The sequence below is a fragment of the Betta splendens genome, chromosome 22 (genome assembly GCF_900634795.4).
Source record: "Betta splendens chromosome 22, fBetSpl5.4, whole genome shotgun sequence".
In the NCBI taxonomy this organism is placed as follows: domain Eukaryota; kingdom Metazoa; phylum Chordata; class Actinopteri; order Anabantiformes; family Osphronemidae; genus Betta; species Betta splendens.
The window spans coordinates 7,431,975-7,448,710 of record NC_040900.2 but is presented as its reverse complement, the minus strand read 5'-3'; the positions used below and the strand labels follow the sequence as shown (position 1 = coordinate 7,448,710).

General features: G+C 41.5%; 2 protein-coding genes across 6 annotated transcripts in view; both read right to left on the bottom strand.

Moving 5' to 3' along the window:
- Window positions 1-19: 19 nt before the first annotated feature.
- Window positions 20-10,158, bottom strand: LOC114848051 (synaptosomal-associated protein 23-like). Of its 3 annotated transcripts, none has more exons than XM_029138184.3 (8): window positions 10,001-10,158; window positions 6,800-6,914; window positions 4,166-4,207; window positions 3,960-4,008; window positions 2,914-3,031; window positions 2,296-2,469; window positions 2,031-2,175; window positions 20-1,725 (listed from the first exon to the last, which is right to left on the bottom strand). In XM_029138184.3, the coding sequence occupies exons 2-8, from the start codon at window positions 6,854-6,856 to the stop codon at window positions 1,663-1,665; spliced, it is 648 nt and encodes a 215-aa protein (XP_028994017.1). In that variant the 5' UTR covers window positions 6,857-6,914; window positions 10,001-10,158; the 3' UTR covers window positions 20-1,662. The 3 variants fall into 3 exon arrangements, with proteins under 3 accessions (XP_028994017.1, XP_028994016.1, XP_028994015.1); XM_029138183.2 differs by lacking the exon at window positions 10,001-10,158 and adding an exon at window positions 9,799-9,993; XM_029138182.3 differs by lacking the exon at window positions 10,001-10,158 and adding an exon at window positions 9,226-9,248.
- A 27-nt stretch (window positions 10,159-10,185) lies between these two features.
- The window catches only part of efna2a (ephrin-A2a), a 53,187-nt gene continuing 46,636 nt past the window's right edge, over window positions 10,186-16,736 (bottom strand). Inside the window, exon 4 of one of the 3 annotated variants that reach the window (XM_029138512.3) lies at window positions 10,186-15,460. In XM_029138512.3, the coding sequence (XP_028994345.1) occupies window positions 15,336-15,460 (125 nt within the window). In that variant the 3' untranslated portion in view covers window positions 10,186-15,335. Of the gene's footprint in view, window positions 15,673-16,736 lie in introns of all 3 variants that reach the window. The other 2 variants (XM_055505424.1, XM_055505425.1) reach the window with 2 other exon arrangements.

Below are 16,736 nucleotides of genomic sequence, written 5' to 3'. Positions count from 1 at the left end.
AAATGGGCAGTTTCATTGATTAAAACATAAACTGTTTATTGAATACAAACAATTGAACAGAGATGGGAGTAAATAAAGAGCATTTGTACTTTAAAGTCATTAAGCTAAATTCACAAAGACAAGGTGAATATGAACGGGAGCAATAAACAAAAGTTATTTACATTCCAGTAGCTGTTGGTAAAACGGCATATAAACAACATCAAGACAGTGAGGCAGCATTAAGCTAGACTAATTACACCTCAGCTGACCATAATCACATAAGTAACAAGCCCTGAATAACAGTTCATTCGATCTTTACCAACTCCACAGACGTATGCATGAACCAGAACACACCAGTCACATTCCGTTCAAATTAACCAGTAGATGCTTAACGTCTTAGAGCTCTTCAGCACTTGTTGTGTCTCCCCAGTTGCTCCTAACTTTCATTCACTGCTTTGCATCTTGCCTTTGGTATTTTCTCAGCTCGACTACAACTCTGACACAAAGATGATTTTGAGCATCAATAATATTTTCCTGTAGCTCTTCGCTGAGAACAGGGTTGATCAATATACTGGCTGTTAAAACACAACCATAGACCAGTGAACTGCCAGGGTTCCTGAACAGTCTCCCATTTTGAAATTAAAGGTTGCGTTGTTTTTTTTTTTGTTTTTTTAAATTAAACTATAATTTGTTCTCACATTACCAGTACATGGTGTAGGAATCGTACATTAGCTATCAATTTGCTCTGCCGTAAATCCCTTTTAACCAGGCGGTAAGGTAACAAAACAATGCAATTAGTTTCAGAATGAGGAGGATTAAGAGAAGTTAAAGTTTGTTTCTGTATTTACATCAACACTGCTATCTGAGTGAAAAACATCAAAAGACTAAATATAAAGTCCAGCAGTTGATTCTCTCATGACAAACCTACAGTTATTCAACCACTCTCCTATATTCAGCATTTGAAAAGAAAAAAACCCAAAAAGATTTGTCGGAGGTAAAGATGAACGTTCTTATGATACCGACTAACCCATTTGAAGAAACTCTACTAACTACTGTATATATTAAATTTCAGGCAGTGTGTACAATATTTCAGAAAACATTTCCAACAACCATGACTAGCCATCAGTGAGAATACATTAAGTTACTTGCACTCATGGTGCTCTGGATGTTTAAATATATTGTTTTACATGCAAAAAAGCATAAATGACTTGGGAACAAGGTAATAAAATGAGAGTTTATTCACAAGTCATTTCTGCTTGATAGAATGATTGAAACCAGTGAGTCAATGACGTGAGGAAGAGAATGAAGTGTCAGGACATGACACTCAGGGTGATCTAGAAATTAAATCTGTGCTAGTTCACAGACAGAAAGCTAACGAGTACGGGTTCATTCTTCTGTTTGTTTAGAGAAATAATGAGCCTGGTGCATATTTGATCAAACAAGCAGGCATCGATGCTCACGCTCCAACCAGCTATTACAATTACAATCACCGTTTAGGGGTACGTGCTGTTTCTAATGCATATAATGGATAAGAGCACTTTGAATAAAGGAAGACAAACCTTTTTGACAATGTAAAGTTGGGATTGTTTTTGCAAAGACCGTGTTTGAGCATGTGCATGAGTGTAAGTGTGTGGGAGTTGGAGGCTCAGGATTGATAAAAAGGACACAAGCAGGTTTCCTTGTCTATTTGATGAGCTTGTTGGCTCTCTGGTTGGCTTCCTCAATGCGAGATTTATTAATGTCCGCCTGAAGAAAAAAAAAAAAGAGGCATAGTTAATTGGCAAACAAATAAAAGGTAAGATATGGTGTGGTTGAAGGATGTATACACCCAATAAAGAATCCAAAGTCAAAAATTGCTACCATGGCACATGAGAATATAGCTAATTTAAACTGCAGCCTGATGACACCACATTTTTCTCTAATTTTAATGGCCAATCTAAATGACCTTTCACTTTCTTTTTCAAAAGTAAGAACTGTTTTAAGTTTAGAAATATGGGCGACAGTAAAATGCATAAAGAGATGCTAAAATGAAAAATTAATCTCAAACTTGCCTTGTCAGTAATGCGATCAATCTGTTTGTTCTGCTTGTCAATCTCATTGCCCATGTCCACAGCCAAGCTTCTCAGATTGCCAATGATGCTGCCGACAGCGTCCAGGTTTTCGTCCATCTCATCCTCACGTGCATCATTGGTTATCCTGAACCACCAATACAAGACATGTTTAAATGAGGGCCTGTGACAATCTGCCACAATGTCCAAATGACATCAAACATAACAAACACAACACAAGATTCTCAGCGAAGCCAAACATATGCACCTTTTGATGTATGGGCCTGAAGGCGCAGCAGAGGTGTTTGATGGGCCGGCCTGGCCATTGTGAACAGCAGAGGGCTGTTTAGAAACCACTTTAGGTCCACGTTCACTATCGCCCTCACTTTCTCCAGTCCCCCAGGTACGCTTGTATCGTGAGTCATTTTCAATAGATGTCACTCTACATATGTAAAGAAGAAATGTAAAAAAAAAATGTACATCATAAAAAGCCAGGAAATGATTACATGCTGTAATAAGGTATCTTCAAGAATATTGTCAATCACAAATTAATCAGTTATAATGTAATTCCCTACCTCAAGTTTTGGTAATCATCAAAGAATCCCCTTCTCCAAAGTGAAAGCATTTTGGGAAGATTGAATTTAAAACCACATATATCTTTACTGCATAAGGTACACACACACAGACTGTCAAGTGAGACGCTCTGACAGACACTAATGCATTGTTCTATTCAGCCTTTGTACTGACCTGGTACAAAGACTCACAGTACCTACTAGTTCCTAAACCACTAGCTAGCTGTTGTCTGTTACAGACAAGTGTGTTTCTTCCCTCGTTCCCAGACCTGTTCTAGTCAGTTGAAGTCAACAGCTTAGACTTCACACTGTACCTGTCACAGGGGCAGGTACAGAGGCCGCAGCACTTTGAGAGGTCGGTGAGGTGTTTCTCAGCCTGTTTCATGTCCTGGTTGATCTGATCCATTCCCTGCTCTACGCGGTCCAGCTGCTCTAAAAAAGCACAGACACACACACGTTAGACATTTTTCTTTTGCATCCACAAACAAGGTGACTGTTTATCTTAATAACAAACTGTAATTGACCCGTTTTAGAATACATTTTAGTGTAATCATCCTTTAGGCCACTGCAGGAACAGGTATGTGAGATACACAGTGGATTAACCAAAGGCACACAACTTCAGATCACCATGTTCTGACCTTGGAGTGAATGCACTGGGACTTATTCTGTTCTTTTAGAAGTCAGTCACTCAGTTCCTATAGAAAAGTTAAACTCCAAATGGTTTGGAAATGGTTTTATTCCTCTTTCCAGATCGATGTGCAGCAACATTTGCTTCTGTAAGACCATCCCCTACGTCTTTCTCTCTTGCCGTTGTGTAAACACACAGAGCAGCAAAATGCCAGACACGTCTGCATTTAGCAGCCTAAACAAGCAGCAAGAGAGAACTTGGTACTGCTCTGTATTTCATCCCAGCACCATATCCATGAGTTCATATTTCATCCAACATTGGTTTATACGTGAGTCTTGTTGCAGCTGTAAAACCGGCTTTCAGATTCACTGCATCATGACGCAAATCGCAAAACGCAAATCCTTCCTCAACTTTAAATTAGACAATACATAACATTGTCAATTCGCACTTCACACCTGCCTCAGGTGAAAATAAAAAGTCATTACAAATATACTCAGAAATGCAAAGAATGTTGTTGAAAACATCCCATTTGCATGAAATACTTATTCTGTTGTAATAGCAATTGATTTAATCCGCAACAGAAAGTGGCAAACAAAAGATTAAAAATAAAAAATAAAACAATCAATAAAACGCACATGCATTTTAGAAAATTAGATTACTGATTTCCTGGTGCACAAACTGAATTAGAATAAATAAAATAAAAAGCATTAGAAAGGTCATTTTAATAAATACCTCCTTGCTGGTCCAGCATCACCATGGTGTTGACGCCCGTCTGTCTGCTCTGAAAACACACGTTTCACAAATTTAGGACAGAAAAAAAATGCAGATTTATTCATATTCATAAAATTTGTTTTACTTTTTTAAGTAGAATCCTTATTCACTCACTGAGACAATGCACAACAAAGTGTAATAATAGAGAACCAGTAAAGAGGTCTCACCTCCTCGGCCATCTGCAGCATCCTCCGTGTGCTTTCCAGTGACTGATAGAAAGGGACCAGAGTTAGCTACGATGTTTCGTCATGTTGCATTATTTTCCCAATAGTCTGCAGAAAACTGATTTGCAACACACTCGCACCTTTGGCTCCTTTGATGATTAGTTCCAAATAAAAAAGGGACATTTTGATAACCTTTATTCCACAATGAGACAGACTCTAAGTCATTTAGGCTCAGGCGGATGTACATAGAACACCAAAAGCCTCTATTTTAACTAGTTGGAAATTAAGTGTAATTAGGAGGAATAAACCAGCTGATTGGTGTGAATGTGAAGAATTAATAAAGAAATATTAGGAAGTGAAGACAAGAGGTTTAAGGAAATGGAATTATGAAAAAATGTGAAAAGAGAACACGCTGAAAGCAACAGCATTAAAGATTATCAACATGAAAACAAATATCAACATCTTTAAATCCAGGACTACACTGACAGTAGACTACAGATCATCTGACATCACTGTATGCATTTAAATGACTAAAAGTCAGAAGTCTGGTTGTCCCTCTGGTCTGAGATTAAAAACTAAAATATTTTAATCATCTTAGTTTAAAATTGTTTTATCATAATCAGTGTTCAATATAAGTAATCAAACAAAATGAATGTAGCTCATAGTACGACTGAACAATTGCAGCAACACAAACACAGTTTGGAACATTTTCATTATACTCAAAAAGAGTATTAACAGTTCTGATAACACTGACTTGCACATTTCAGAACAAGTGTTTGTGTTTAACGGTTTCAAATACATTTAGCTGCATCTCCTCTTTCAGTGTTTATGATAAAAGATAAATATCACAGATTAAACATTTTGACAATAATTTAAGCTACTGTTCACAAATCTCTCCAATTATTTATACTTCATCAGGAAGAAGTAGGAATAATTGCTTGTTTGAGTTGTTGTTGTCTATAAAATCTCCAATAAATATCACGGACAATATTTTTTGTCTAGAACCTCTAGTCACATTTCTTAACTCTACCAACTCTTTAGCTCAAACGTTAATCGACAACAAGACAAGAAGCACACATGCACGTACGCAGACTGGAGGTGCAGGCGACATAATGGAATGTAGTCAGTTCAGGGGAGTTACGCCTCTGAGTCTCTATTAATAGCCTGCACTGTACAGAGAGAGGAGCATCCAAAGGAGTGTAGCAAGGAAGCAACTCGGGGCATGGCTCTATTGTTACCGTCACTAATGAATTGTTAACAAGCGAGAGCTGGGACCTGATTTCTCATTCTCTCTGTGTTGTGTTGTGTTTGCTCTGAATAAATTAATCAGCGAGTTGAGAAACAGACAAACATAGAAATTGGCGAAAAAGAGATGTTTTGAGCTCAGCCAGGTTTCTGTTGGTGTAGCCAGAACTTTGCTTGGGTGGATAAACATTACATTATGCCTCCTGAAATCTGAAAACTTGGCTAATTAGGCCTGAAATTGCAGTCTTAGCCAAATCCTCCAGATTGCAGTGCAGTGACAAGACTTTGGGATACAGACAAAGTTGTGGCGTTTTAAATCCTTTGTTTGCAGTGGCTCAAACGGAAGTACAGTTAGGCAGAATGCAATCAGGTTCCAGCCAGCTACAGTGGATGGAGCCTCTTTTTACATAAAATTCAAATGTTACACTGCCACACAAAAACCCTAACAACACACTGTGGAGGAGTGTGGACTACTGAAACTGATTATCCTCATACAATGCCAGCCATGCGCGAGTGTTTCACATACAAGCATTTACCCAAAACCAGAGTGGTAAGTAGCATTAGCAGAAGGACCCTCCCATGCCCTGTCCTTTCTACATTCTCCTACGTCGAGGAGGAAGCAGCAGAAGGAAGAAAAGACAAAAGAGAAACTTAAAGTTAAGTTGGTAAAAAGAGGCAAACACAATTAGTACAGTCCAAATTACAGGAAGGTAGAGTACACCGCTACAAGCTCAGCAAGACTAAGTTAATTTGGCTCCCTTTGAATCAGACGGCTGATCATGTGAGACCCTACACTACTCATTAAGCAATTACCTCCTTGATAAAATGCTTGGATGTAGCTGACAACATTCAAACTGTCAAAACCAGAGGGATGGGGGAGCCATCAGGCTAAATTAGGCAGAAAGCCTCACTTGCTTCTTATTAATGCCTGGCTTAATAATCAACTGTGAATGTGATGTATCTAATTACCTTCTTCATTGCTATATTGTGGATTGTGTGTTATTTTATTTTATACTGATCTCAAGTCAAAATTAGCGTTCTTCAACATAGTTATGGTTAAAGTGATTATTTGGTCATGTTGATGATGCGTGTTGGTTATTTTGGGCATAGTAAAATTAGTACAGAGGAAACAATTACACATTTAACTGAGCATATATTTAATTCTCTGCATAGTTAGTGTGAATGTTTAACATTTAAATGTCAGTGCATTAAAAGACAGTTAAAAGACAGACACATTTACGCTAAAAGAAAATACTACATACTAAGTATTGTACTACTGATAAACCATGTGTACGCAGAATAGGTTTCAAACACTCACTACAGCCTTGGTTTTCAACTTTCAAAGCTTGAATGATTTGTACCGATTGGATTATTTTGTGTGTGGCTCTGTACCTCGTCGGTCACTTGGTTGGCCCTCGCTGTCATCTGTTCCACACTCATGTCTTCCATCCTGATGCCGTCTTGTTTGGAGGCTCCTCCTTTGGCACCAAGTTCAATATTCTGTGGCCTAAAAGTGTGGCAGAGTTCAAAGGTCACTCAGGAGCATGCTAACTGATGCATCATGAGGCATCAGTTACCACAAAGCTTTTTTTCAACTAGATTTGCTTTTTTTTTTTTTAGAAATATCCTTCAAGTTTCTATTATATACACTGCTGATTTTATAGGAATTAAAGTAACTAGGTACTAGTATTTGTAAAGATATTTAAAATTCTAAAAGTGTAATAAACAGCATGTAGTACTCATCTACAGGCCTGATTTAAAGTTCACAGTTTTAGGTCTAGTGACCAAATTAATGAATAAAAATCAGTTATATTTTTAAAAGGTTTTGTTCAAGGATGAACAATGGAGCTGCCGGAGAACACAAATTGCTGTCACTCCTACAAAAGGAAAAAATGAATGCAAAACCTAAACAAATTCTGAGTTTTCCTTTCATTGATTTGATTATTGGGTGTTAGAGGAACAATGTACATTAAGCAAGAAACAAAAGTTAGAACAATGATGAAACAAACTTTCATGGTGCGAGTCTGCAGCAGTTCCTTATTGGTGCGAAACCAGGGTTGTAATGTAGCCAGAAAAAAAAACAGTGAGGAAACCACTGATGGAGAAGTCATCAACATGCATAAATACAAAGGTCGAGTAACTAAAATGAGTAAAATAAAACAACCTGATGACAGCTTAAATAAGAGCTGTGTTGAAAGGATGGTCTTGACCAGTTTTAAAAAGCATTTACAATCAATATCATTTGTACATAAAATCTGTAGTGTTTTCTTTTAAGGGTAATGATATATTTACCTTTGGTTTGTATGTTTAAGAGAAAAATATGATAGATGATTTAATATACTATTAAATTTATTAAATAAATGCAGTCACTGACTAAATTTAGGCATGTGTTAGAAAAGCTACTGCTTTGACACATGACACCACATTTCCAGTACAAGACTGTTGACATTTTAAATATGCACTGTTGCATATGTCACACTACAGAGACCAGGCATAAAAGTTAAACATTAGAGACTAACAAAATCAACCACTACAAAAAAACAAGAAGCTCAAGAGCAAAGGCACACACTGTACTCATCTCATGCGGTATCTCCAGAGTGAATACCCTAATTGCATCAAAACAGAGTTGCAGCCACATTCAAGATCTCAGTGCGGGCTCTGCGCTCAGATCAACATTAAAATTTAATGCTCTTGCGCAATATATTTGGGAGTATCGTTACTGTGCACAAGCAACAGGAAATGTTAATTACAGTCAAACTGTAAATATAAACTGTTAATGTACCTCCGGACTTGAAGATTAAAGAATTTACTTTATTATATAAAAAGGTAAAAAAACTGGATGGCATAAATTAAAGGAAACAGAAACCCTTACAGTACTTTGATACTGTACTTGATAGTATATGATGTAATGAACTGATTACTCAAAATGCAGGCTTAAAGGTATATTGTTAGGTATTGTGAAAACACAACCTGAGTAATAGGTGTGGTTTTGTTTTGTTTTTCACCTAAATCCCTTTGGAGACTCATACTGCAAGTATTAAGATCACACGTGACTCCAACATCAGCTAGACTAAAACAGTATAGCAGAGAGAAATATACACCCAAGTCATTTGATCTGAGCCTCGACTGACTCATATGCAGACCAGAATCAAGGGGCACTGTTAAATAACTAGTATCCCTAAGCAATAGCAGCGCCAACTGGAAATCTTTGGTGCAAAAACACTGGACTTGAACCACTTCAGCATAAACCTGTCCTCATTTATTCCAAGTGAAGCATGTTTTCAATGCCAACAGACAGATCAGGAAACAATGTTCAATCCGTCTGGCTTCCTTCTCAAGTGACATTTTCCTGTTTTGAACACATGAACTTTGGGGCCACCTTTAAAACATCTAAAAAATTACAAGGGGAAAATTAATGCCTGTTGGCAGAATGTTTAGAGAATTTAATGTTGACTCTGCAGTTTTTTATTTTTATGGACAGAAGGGCACTCGGTTCACAGAAGCTTGGCTGCTTTTTGTACCACATTATTGCGCTTGGCACCGAGTTTACGAATACAACGCTGAGAAGCAACAACATGAGCACATAAACATGTCTACGCTAAAAGACCAATCAGTGCAGTAAACCTCAGAATAGCTGCATATCGATTCATCCTCATGATTTAATGATGAGACACCGAACGCATGGGTAAAGACAACACATTTTGTTTCCTGTGCAACTGAGCCTTATGTTCCAGTGATCATTCACACCACACGACTGTGAGACAAACTGCATGGGTTTACAGCCACAAGGTTAATAGAACAAGACTAAAAAGACCTACCGACTCATGGTGAAGATTTCTCACAGTGCAGGAAGAGGATTGTTAACACAATAGCTCCTACAGGGAAACGTTTCTTGTTATTCTACCCAAACCTGTTCCTCCAGATCGCACTGTGACCTAGAGGCTCCTCAAGCTGTTTTCACAACTGCATTATTTATCTTTGTCTACACTGAAACAAATAGGCTGCCACCCATAATAAAAGGTTAAATGCTTTGGACGGGGCTGTTGTCTCCTAATGCAGTGTCTCAAAACGCACACACGAGGATATGCGACATAAGGTAACACTGTACAATCATAAATGACCAACTATACAATAGAACGGCAAAATTTATCACAGTCTCCATCTTTACATTTCTATTTACGCAATGTGACGTGTAGAGGCACACGCCAAAGTTAAATGCTAAGAAACTACTATACGTCGGTCACTTGACAAACAGGTGACGTTGGCCTAAATGGCAGTAACACACCCAACACACGCAGGATATACAGCCCCTAATTAACGCGCCCAAACTAAATTAAACAGTTGGAAGGCCGTGTCTGATAGTCTGTCATAGAAAGTTAAAGTGTTCTTACATTGTCAGTAAAGTTGGTTGGGTTCGAGTATCCTAAACAGGGTAACACCCGGAGAGCAACTCGTTAAACTAGCTAAAGTGCTACTAGCTAGCTGCTTGGCTAGTTCCGCTTTCCTGTCCGCCTAATAACGCAACTTAAACAACTAACGTTACACTAGCGAGGCGAAGTGGACGAGACGTCCATGTGCAGAGTCAATACTTACACTTAACCCTCCTTGTTTTTAAAAGAATCACTCCGCGACTCCTCCTTCTTTGTGGAATGTGAACTTGGCGAAGGCAACTTCTGGATTCCTTCAGTGCCTCCACCGCCGGGATGTCCGAGGTGGCGTCGACTGGTGCCTTTAGGGACTGTCGGAAATATCTAAGACACACGGAGCCGTGCTAAAAATAAAGTTGGAAGACATTTATTTATTTTTCTAAAAACAGATTATATTGGGCTTTGAGTACTAGAACACTAAAAATGCAGTATGGCGTACCTTCACTTTTCACGGCGCAGCCTATTTTGTTTAGCAGTTCCATTTTTTGCGCGTTGTACAAAGGGGAGTGAGTTCAGGAAGAGCACATGAACGCAACACATGATGTTGCGCATGTCCTGTCATATGACTCCAGAGTTAGAAAAAAAAGAGGCGCTGCTTATTCTCCCCACATGAGTGCAGCATTTACCCTTCACCCAGACCTCCCCCTCCTCCCCTCCTCCCCCTCCTCCACGTTTCCTCGTGTTTTACATGAAGACTGACTGCTGGATATTTTTCATAGCCTTTCTGAGAGATGCTCTGTAATCTGAGCCTCTAGCATTGAATCTGCTGTGTAATTCCCCACGTTTTATGGTTTACACCACAAAAGCCTGTTCAAGGTGACTGCAAAGACACCGGGCAGAGCGCCAGCGAACATATCAACTGGCAGCATCTGAAAAGAAAGCGTTTTTGTCTTCTTTGACTGCGGCTAAATGTTTTTCCTACTGGGTCACCCACAGAAAAATACCTTTTCCCAACGCCTCCAAATGTGCACGCAGAGGTGCCCTCACCAAACTATACACGGCGTGTGAATGGTGCCCATCTCTCTTTGCTCATGTATCTTTTATAGTCTACATAGCATGTATTATTCAGCAATAACACACAATCCATCTGGACTCCGTTGAGTGTGTGTGTGTGTGTGTGTGTGTGTGTGTGTGTGTGTGTGTGTGTGTGTGTGTGTGTGTGTGTGTGTGTGTGTGTGTGTGTGTGTGGATGCCTGGTCCACAGTTAACTTTCCTGCTGGGCCATTTCATGCCACATCCAACAGCGCCTGAAGAGGAGAGAATTAGTATTTCCTCTCTAATTACAACTAAGGTAGCCTATAATGTGTGTGCGTGTGTCTGCTTCACAGAGCGTGTGTGAGAAAGAAAGAAAAAAAGAGGGGTAGCGAGTAGCGAGAGAAACAGAGATAGATTAGATGAATGTGTAGTAGTGACTACAGATGGCACATTCAGGATCAAGCTCTTTCATCATGCCGTTCCTCATTAATAGAGATGGGAGCGCTGCCCTAATTCCATAATTCCTAAATCATGCCAGTTAGTTGAATACTAGGAGACAAAAGTAGCTGGGAGAGAGGAGAATAGATTAGCCCATAGCTGAATAAAGCGTCTTTCAGAGTGAGATAGCAACAGAAGAGCAGATGAAGATTAAGAAAAGAGGAAGAGAACAGAGAGGGGTCGCCATCTGCATTTCCTGGCCTGGCTTTTTGGTTGTTGCCAAAATAAACATCATTTAGGCCAAATTTATTCTCTGCCAATTACCGTCCCACGTGTACGCCATCCAATGAAAAGAGCTGAAATAATCAAGTGATTAATTAGATTTGGAAGAGAATGCATGTGGATATAATTGTGTGTGTACAGTGTGTGCACGCGGTGTCAGTGACACAGCCCAGATCGCCGGATTCTCATGGTTTCAAGGAGCACATCTGTTCACGTCTGGCTCCGTTCCAGTCGCGTGGCACATCCATCGTTCCTCTCGCAAGGATTGAGACATGGGAAGAATTCGGTGCCTTGCTTGATCAGGCTTCGTTTTACGTTGGGCTAATTCCCCGGGTACCTGCTACTTGTTAGGGCAAAGAATCGGCTGACCAAGCGTGCATCTCAATATTCAGAGGTAATTTCATTCCCTCGTCTACTTTTCCCTGGAATCTACTCTTCCTCCTTTTGAATTGAGCTCTCATATGAAGCAATTTGATGGAAACTGGAGACGTCGATAGCCATTAGACTGCTTTGCACAGGAGCGCCAAACACGGCAAACCAAAGCTCATCTATTATTCATGCACCTCGGTTTTCTCTAAAAACAATGTTTCTGATATGCTTTTTTGCATCACGCTGCCAAAAGGGACACGGCAGTAGTTTCAAATAACAATTTTAAAACAGAGATGATAAATGTTTTAAGCAAGCACTGGCCCTTACAAGCCCCAGTGGGGAAAAGGGTCTATTGTCTATCTGTCTATTCATGTCTGAAGAGGTAAAAACCTACTGGGCTCAGAGACAAAATGGTTCATATTCAACTTTTTAGGCATGTCTTGTTCAAGGACACCAGGTTTGTGATGGGCATATCAGCTGTGCCAGTGATCAGACCCGACTTTTGTGTCAATAATCTCTCTAAGCGGTGGATATCAGTGGTGGAGCAGTAGCAGAGTCAGTATGGGCTCACTCACAATGTAAAGATACAGGAAATATTAGCAGCAAATCAAAACTACATTCTGCAATAATATATATATATATTTCTACTTTTTAAAATTTTTAAATAAGAAATGTGTACCTAGAAGAAGTTTTTTCAAAAACTGCTTAAGTAAGGTACAAATTAAATATAGTGGTGAAATAAAACAGTAATAAAAAATAGTATATGCTTCTGAAAAGTATAAAAAAACAACAAGAGACTGTGACAGTACTTAGGTAAAGCACCTCTCATTTCAGTACACACACTTTCCTTCTGTAAATATGCGAGGAAGGCCATCAAGTTATTTAGTCTCCGTGTTGTCAGCAGTTCAGATTAACTGTCATATCAGTGAGGGAAAAACAGTTGAAGACAGGAGAGGGTGATTTCATCTGAATAATTTCATGCTTTGACTGGCAGAGCTCAACGCTCACCATCCTGAGGCTCTGACGGCGGATGGTGGAAGATAAACTATGCAAACTAATGACCTTTGTGGAAATTAATACACAAAGAGGCTACAATCAGTCGCCTTAGATGGAAAAACAACAAATTCCACTCACTGTTTTTTTTTTGAGTAGACAAAAAGACAATCTTTATTTGTGTGTTTCTCTCCTTGCTCTGACTTCTGTGTTTACGTTTGACTCACTGACTTTAATGACGGAGGTCAGCTTTCACAAAAACACCACAAACAGAAAAGGAGACAAACTCATACATGACGCTCAGGCCTGGAGGCATCCTACCGCTACCAACCATGGATCACAAACCAGAGAAGAAGAAGAAGAAGTAGAAGAAGAAGAACGATAGAAGGACAGCATCAGTGGAATAGAAGAAGAGAAGACACATTTTTTTATAAATCTTCCACAGGCTATATCCCATCACTGCATCCCACACAGGAGTAATTAACAGTGATTTTAAATGCTACAAAAATAAGATGAAACGGGGAAGTTAGTGCTTCCCCTTGTTTGCGTGTCCCTGTGTGTGTGTATTTGCATGTCTACTGTAGGTCGGCATGTGCGCTCCTACATATGTCTGTGTGTGTATATGCAGCTGTACATGTGTGGTCATGTATGTTTTCACAGTGCTTACTCATGATGTTCACTTCCCAACATTAAAGAAGTCTCAGTCCCATGATGCGCACGCACACACGCTCACTCGCTCGCCCTCCTCCCCGCTGCTCGCTCTCTTTGTGCTAGTCCCTTTACAGTCATGTCCATGGATGCTCCCACCATCAGCCTCAGTATCAAAGACTGTGTGTGTGTGTGTGTGTGTGTGTGTGTGTGTGTGTGTGTTTGTGTGTGTGTGTGTGTGTGTGTGTGTGTGTGTGTATGTTTTGTGACGCTACGACACACACACACATCTCAGCTCGTTTGCCACAGTCTATGCAGTTCCCTTATTGGCTTAACCCCCAGACCCAGGACCAGTTTCAGTCAGTGTTTATGTCCATTGTGATCTGGTCTGGGCTCCGAGGGGCTGATCTCCAGTCAGATTCACCCCGTGGGTCCATTTATCTCCCGGCCCGAGCTAATCCATCAACGACGGAAAGCAAGACAGGGGAAACTGCGGCAGGAAGGAGAAGGTTGAATTTTCCTTTTGATGTCTGAAAAAGTCTGAGGGAGAGCAAAAGAGTGGTAGCAGGGTCGATTCCCCATGAAAAAATATATCATCATTACAAACAAGATAGATTTGAAGATTTCACAGTGGTCATGCAACTTGAGTGTCGCCTCCTTTTCTCACCCGTCCTCCAATCATTCTTACTTCGCCCCCCCCCCCTCCCACTTCACACCCACGCGCCGCACCCCCGCCTCCCCCACTCCGCCAGTCCGAGAGAAGGTACCGTAAGTGACCACAGTCGTAATAATACAGAAAGACAACGAGGTGGGTGACCAGTGGTACATTCATACACGAGAAAGTCATGGTTCCAAAAGTCACCCAGCCCATTTGATATTAGACAGTGCTGGAGACGCCTGAGCTGGCCAGGCCGTGATAAATGCTTTGTTTAGAAACATGTATGAGACGAAACACATCCCACCTGAAAATATACACCTCACCAAACCCACCCAGGACACCCCCACAGGAACAGGCTATGGTTACACTTGTCATTAAAATCTGGTATTTGAGCTCCTTTAAAAAAAACAACAAATTGAATCTCTTCTGTGAATCTACACTAAGTCTAAAAAACACATAATATGACATTTCCTGTATGGCTGTGTTGCTTCACATCTGAGCCCACACCGTTCCCACTTCTTTCCTGCAAAGACCACGCCGCTCTTCTCCACCTCCACATTTATTCACCGTGCGCCTGGAATTCATCCAGATAGTATAGTATTCCAATGCAAGCTTGGCCACTTCCAAATCTTGGTTGGAGGATTGGATAGCAATGTGGGCAAAATCCAATTTTTGTGCACCCAGGCCTATCGCTTAATGCATCCTGCCGTGATTGGATGATAGGAACTGCACTGGAACGACAAGTTTAATCATAGCCATGGCTACATCTACCCCATCAGTGGCCAAAAGTCAATAGTCAAATCGAAAGGACCCCCTGATATGAGTGCACAGACAGGTCCCTTGTGTTTGTCAGCTGAAAGGTGCTGTTCCACCCAGAATTTGGGGATAAGAGATGAAGGACAGCTTCCCACTCAAGACTCCTGTCAGTCAAGTCTGGGATGGAGGTCCACGGCTGGGCCACGGACGGGGGGCTGGCAGTGGGCGTGTTTGGTGGTCATACTGTATAGGGGTGGAGGTGGGACACGGTGGGGTGGAGAGAGAGAGGGCTTCCCTGAGGGGTGGTGGTTTAAGAGGGACAGCCAGCCCAGCCCAGCGACCCGGGGTGGGAGCTCCAGGAGGGGGGGGGGGGGCCAGGGGGTCACAGCCAGGAGACGAGTCCCACGAGAAGAGGGGCCAGAACCGATAACAGCGCCACGCGTCCCGGCCTCCAGCTCGGGCCTCCGTCGGTCAGGAAAGGTTCCGGAGAATCGTATCCCGACCCATCTGAAACAGAAAGAAGAGAGGAGCCAACAGACAAAACGTCTGAACTGAGAGGGACACGCGCACGCAGAGGCGTGAGCACGACGAGGAAATGGATTTAGACAATGGCGAACAAACCGCACAAGTCTCACCCTTTCAAGTGGTGGAAAAGGGAAGAGGGAAGACCACAGGAAAAGATGAGTGGAGGAAGGAGGGAGGACGACAGCAACACAGCTCTGCAGGGGGTTTAACCAACCTAATTACAGTTTAATCACAGAGACTCGGAATCTGGAGCAGCTGACACACACACACACACACACACACACACACACACACACACACACACACACACACACACACACACACACACACACACACGCGCGCGCGACTGCTCACAGCTCAGTCCTCTGACAACATTTCACAGATGAGATGGAAGTTGCCATGTCAGACAGATTACTTTAACAGCGCAAAAAAAAAGAAAAAAAAGAAAAAAATCTCAAAGAGGAGCTGCAGCAATGACGGAATTAAAGCATGGATGTTGTTTCAGTAATTATGGAGGAGGAGAGAATTTCCTTTTCCCTCAGCAAAAGATGGGATGATCTGAGCCTGGAAAGCTGCGAAGGCTGGCTCTCATCCGTACAGAGATCTTCAAAGGCCCGTCATTATCTAGGGGGGATGCGCTGCTACTCAGGTTTGATTCTTTAGTCAGACGGGCTCCGAGCTCGCGGGGAAAAATCCGCCCGCGAAACGACGACGCGCAGGTAGATTTTCAACTAACGCAACTGTAGTGTAACACCTGCCGCAGCCGGATCCGCACGTCTACTGCTGACGGGCTATTTTTAACCCGCACCATCACAGGCGGTGTGAGCCGTCTCCCACCACGCTGCGCTGGTGTGGAGGGAAAAAGATGCAGCACAGTGTGGCCAGAGCGTCGTACTCCATCTTTTATCACCGTGCCCATGCATACGGAGAATTCCATTAAAAAACATGAAGTGTCTACTATTCGATTGGATTCCGACTGTATGAAATGGGTTTATTATTAGATTGCTCCGCTGCTGCATTTGAGTAAATGCAGCTGGTGGAGTGACGCTGAGGCCTGGTGAAGTCTGAGCGCCGTCCGCCCGCGCTACAAGGACAGAGGGTCCCCCTCACGCTCACGCTCGGCGTGATGTGACACGATGTGATGTGCGTATGCCACTTGACTCGGCCGCTCCGAGAATCAGAGCAGAGAGTGTTGTCAGGGTCCTCTATCAGAGCTCTTTTCCCCCCTAATTTTCCTTTGATAGCCAATCTGGACCTG

Coding starts and splice junctions, on each gene's coding strand:
- LOC114848051 (XM_029138182.3), bottom strand. Junction 2,176..2,295: donor TCAGGCCCATACATCAAAAG/GTGCATATGTTT, acceptor TTGGTGGTTCAG/GATAACCAATGATGCACGTG. Junction 1,726..2,030: donor TTGATCGCATTACTGACAAG/GCAAGTTTGAGA, acceptor TTTTTTCTTCAG/GCGGACATTAATAAATCTCG.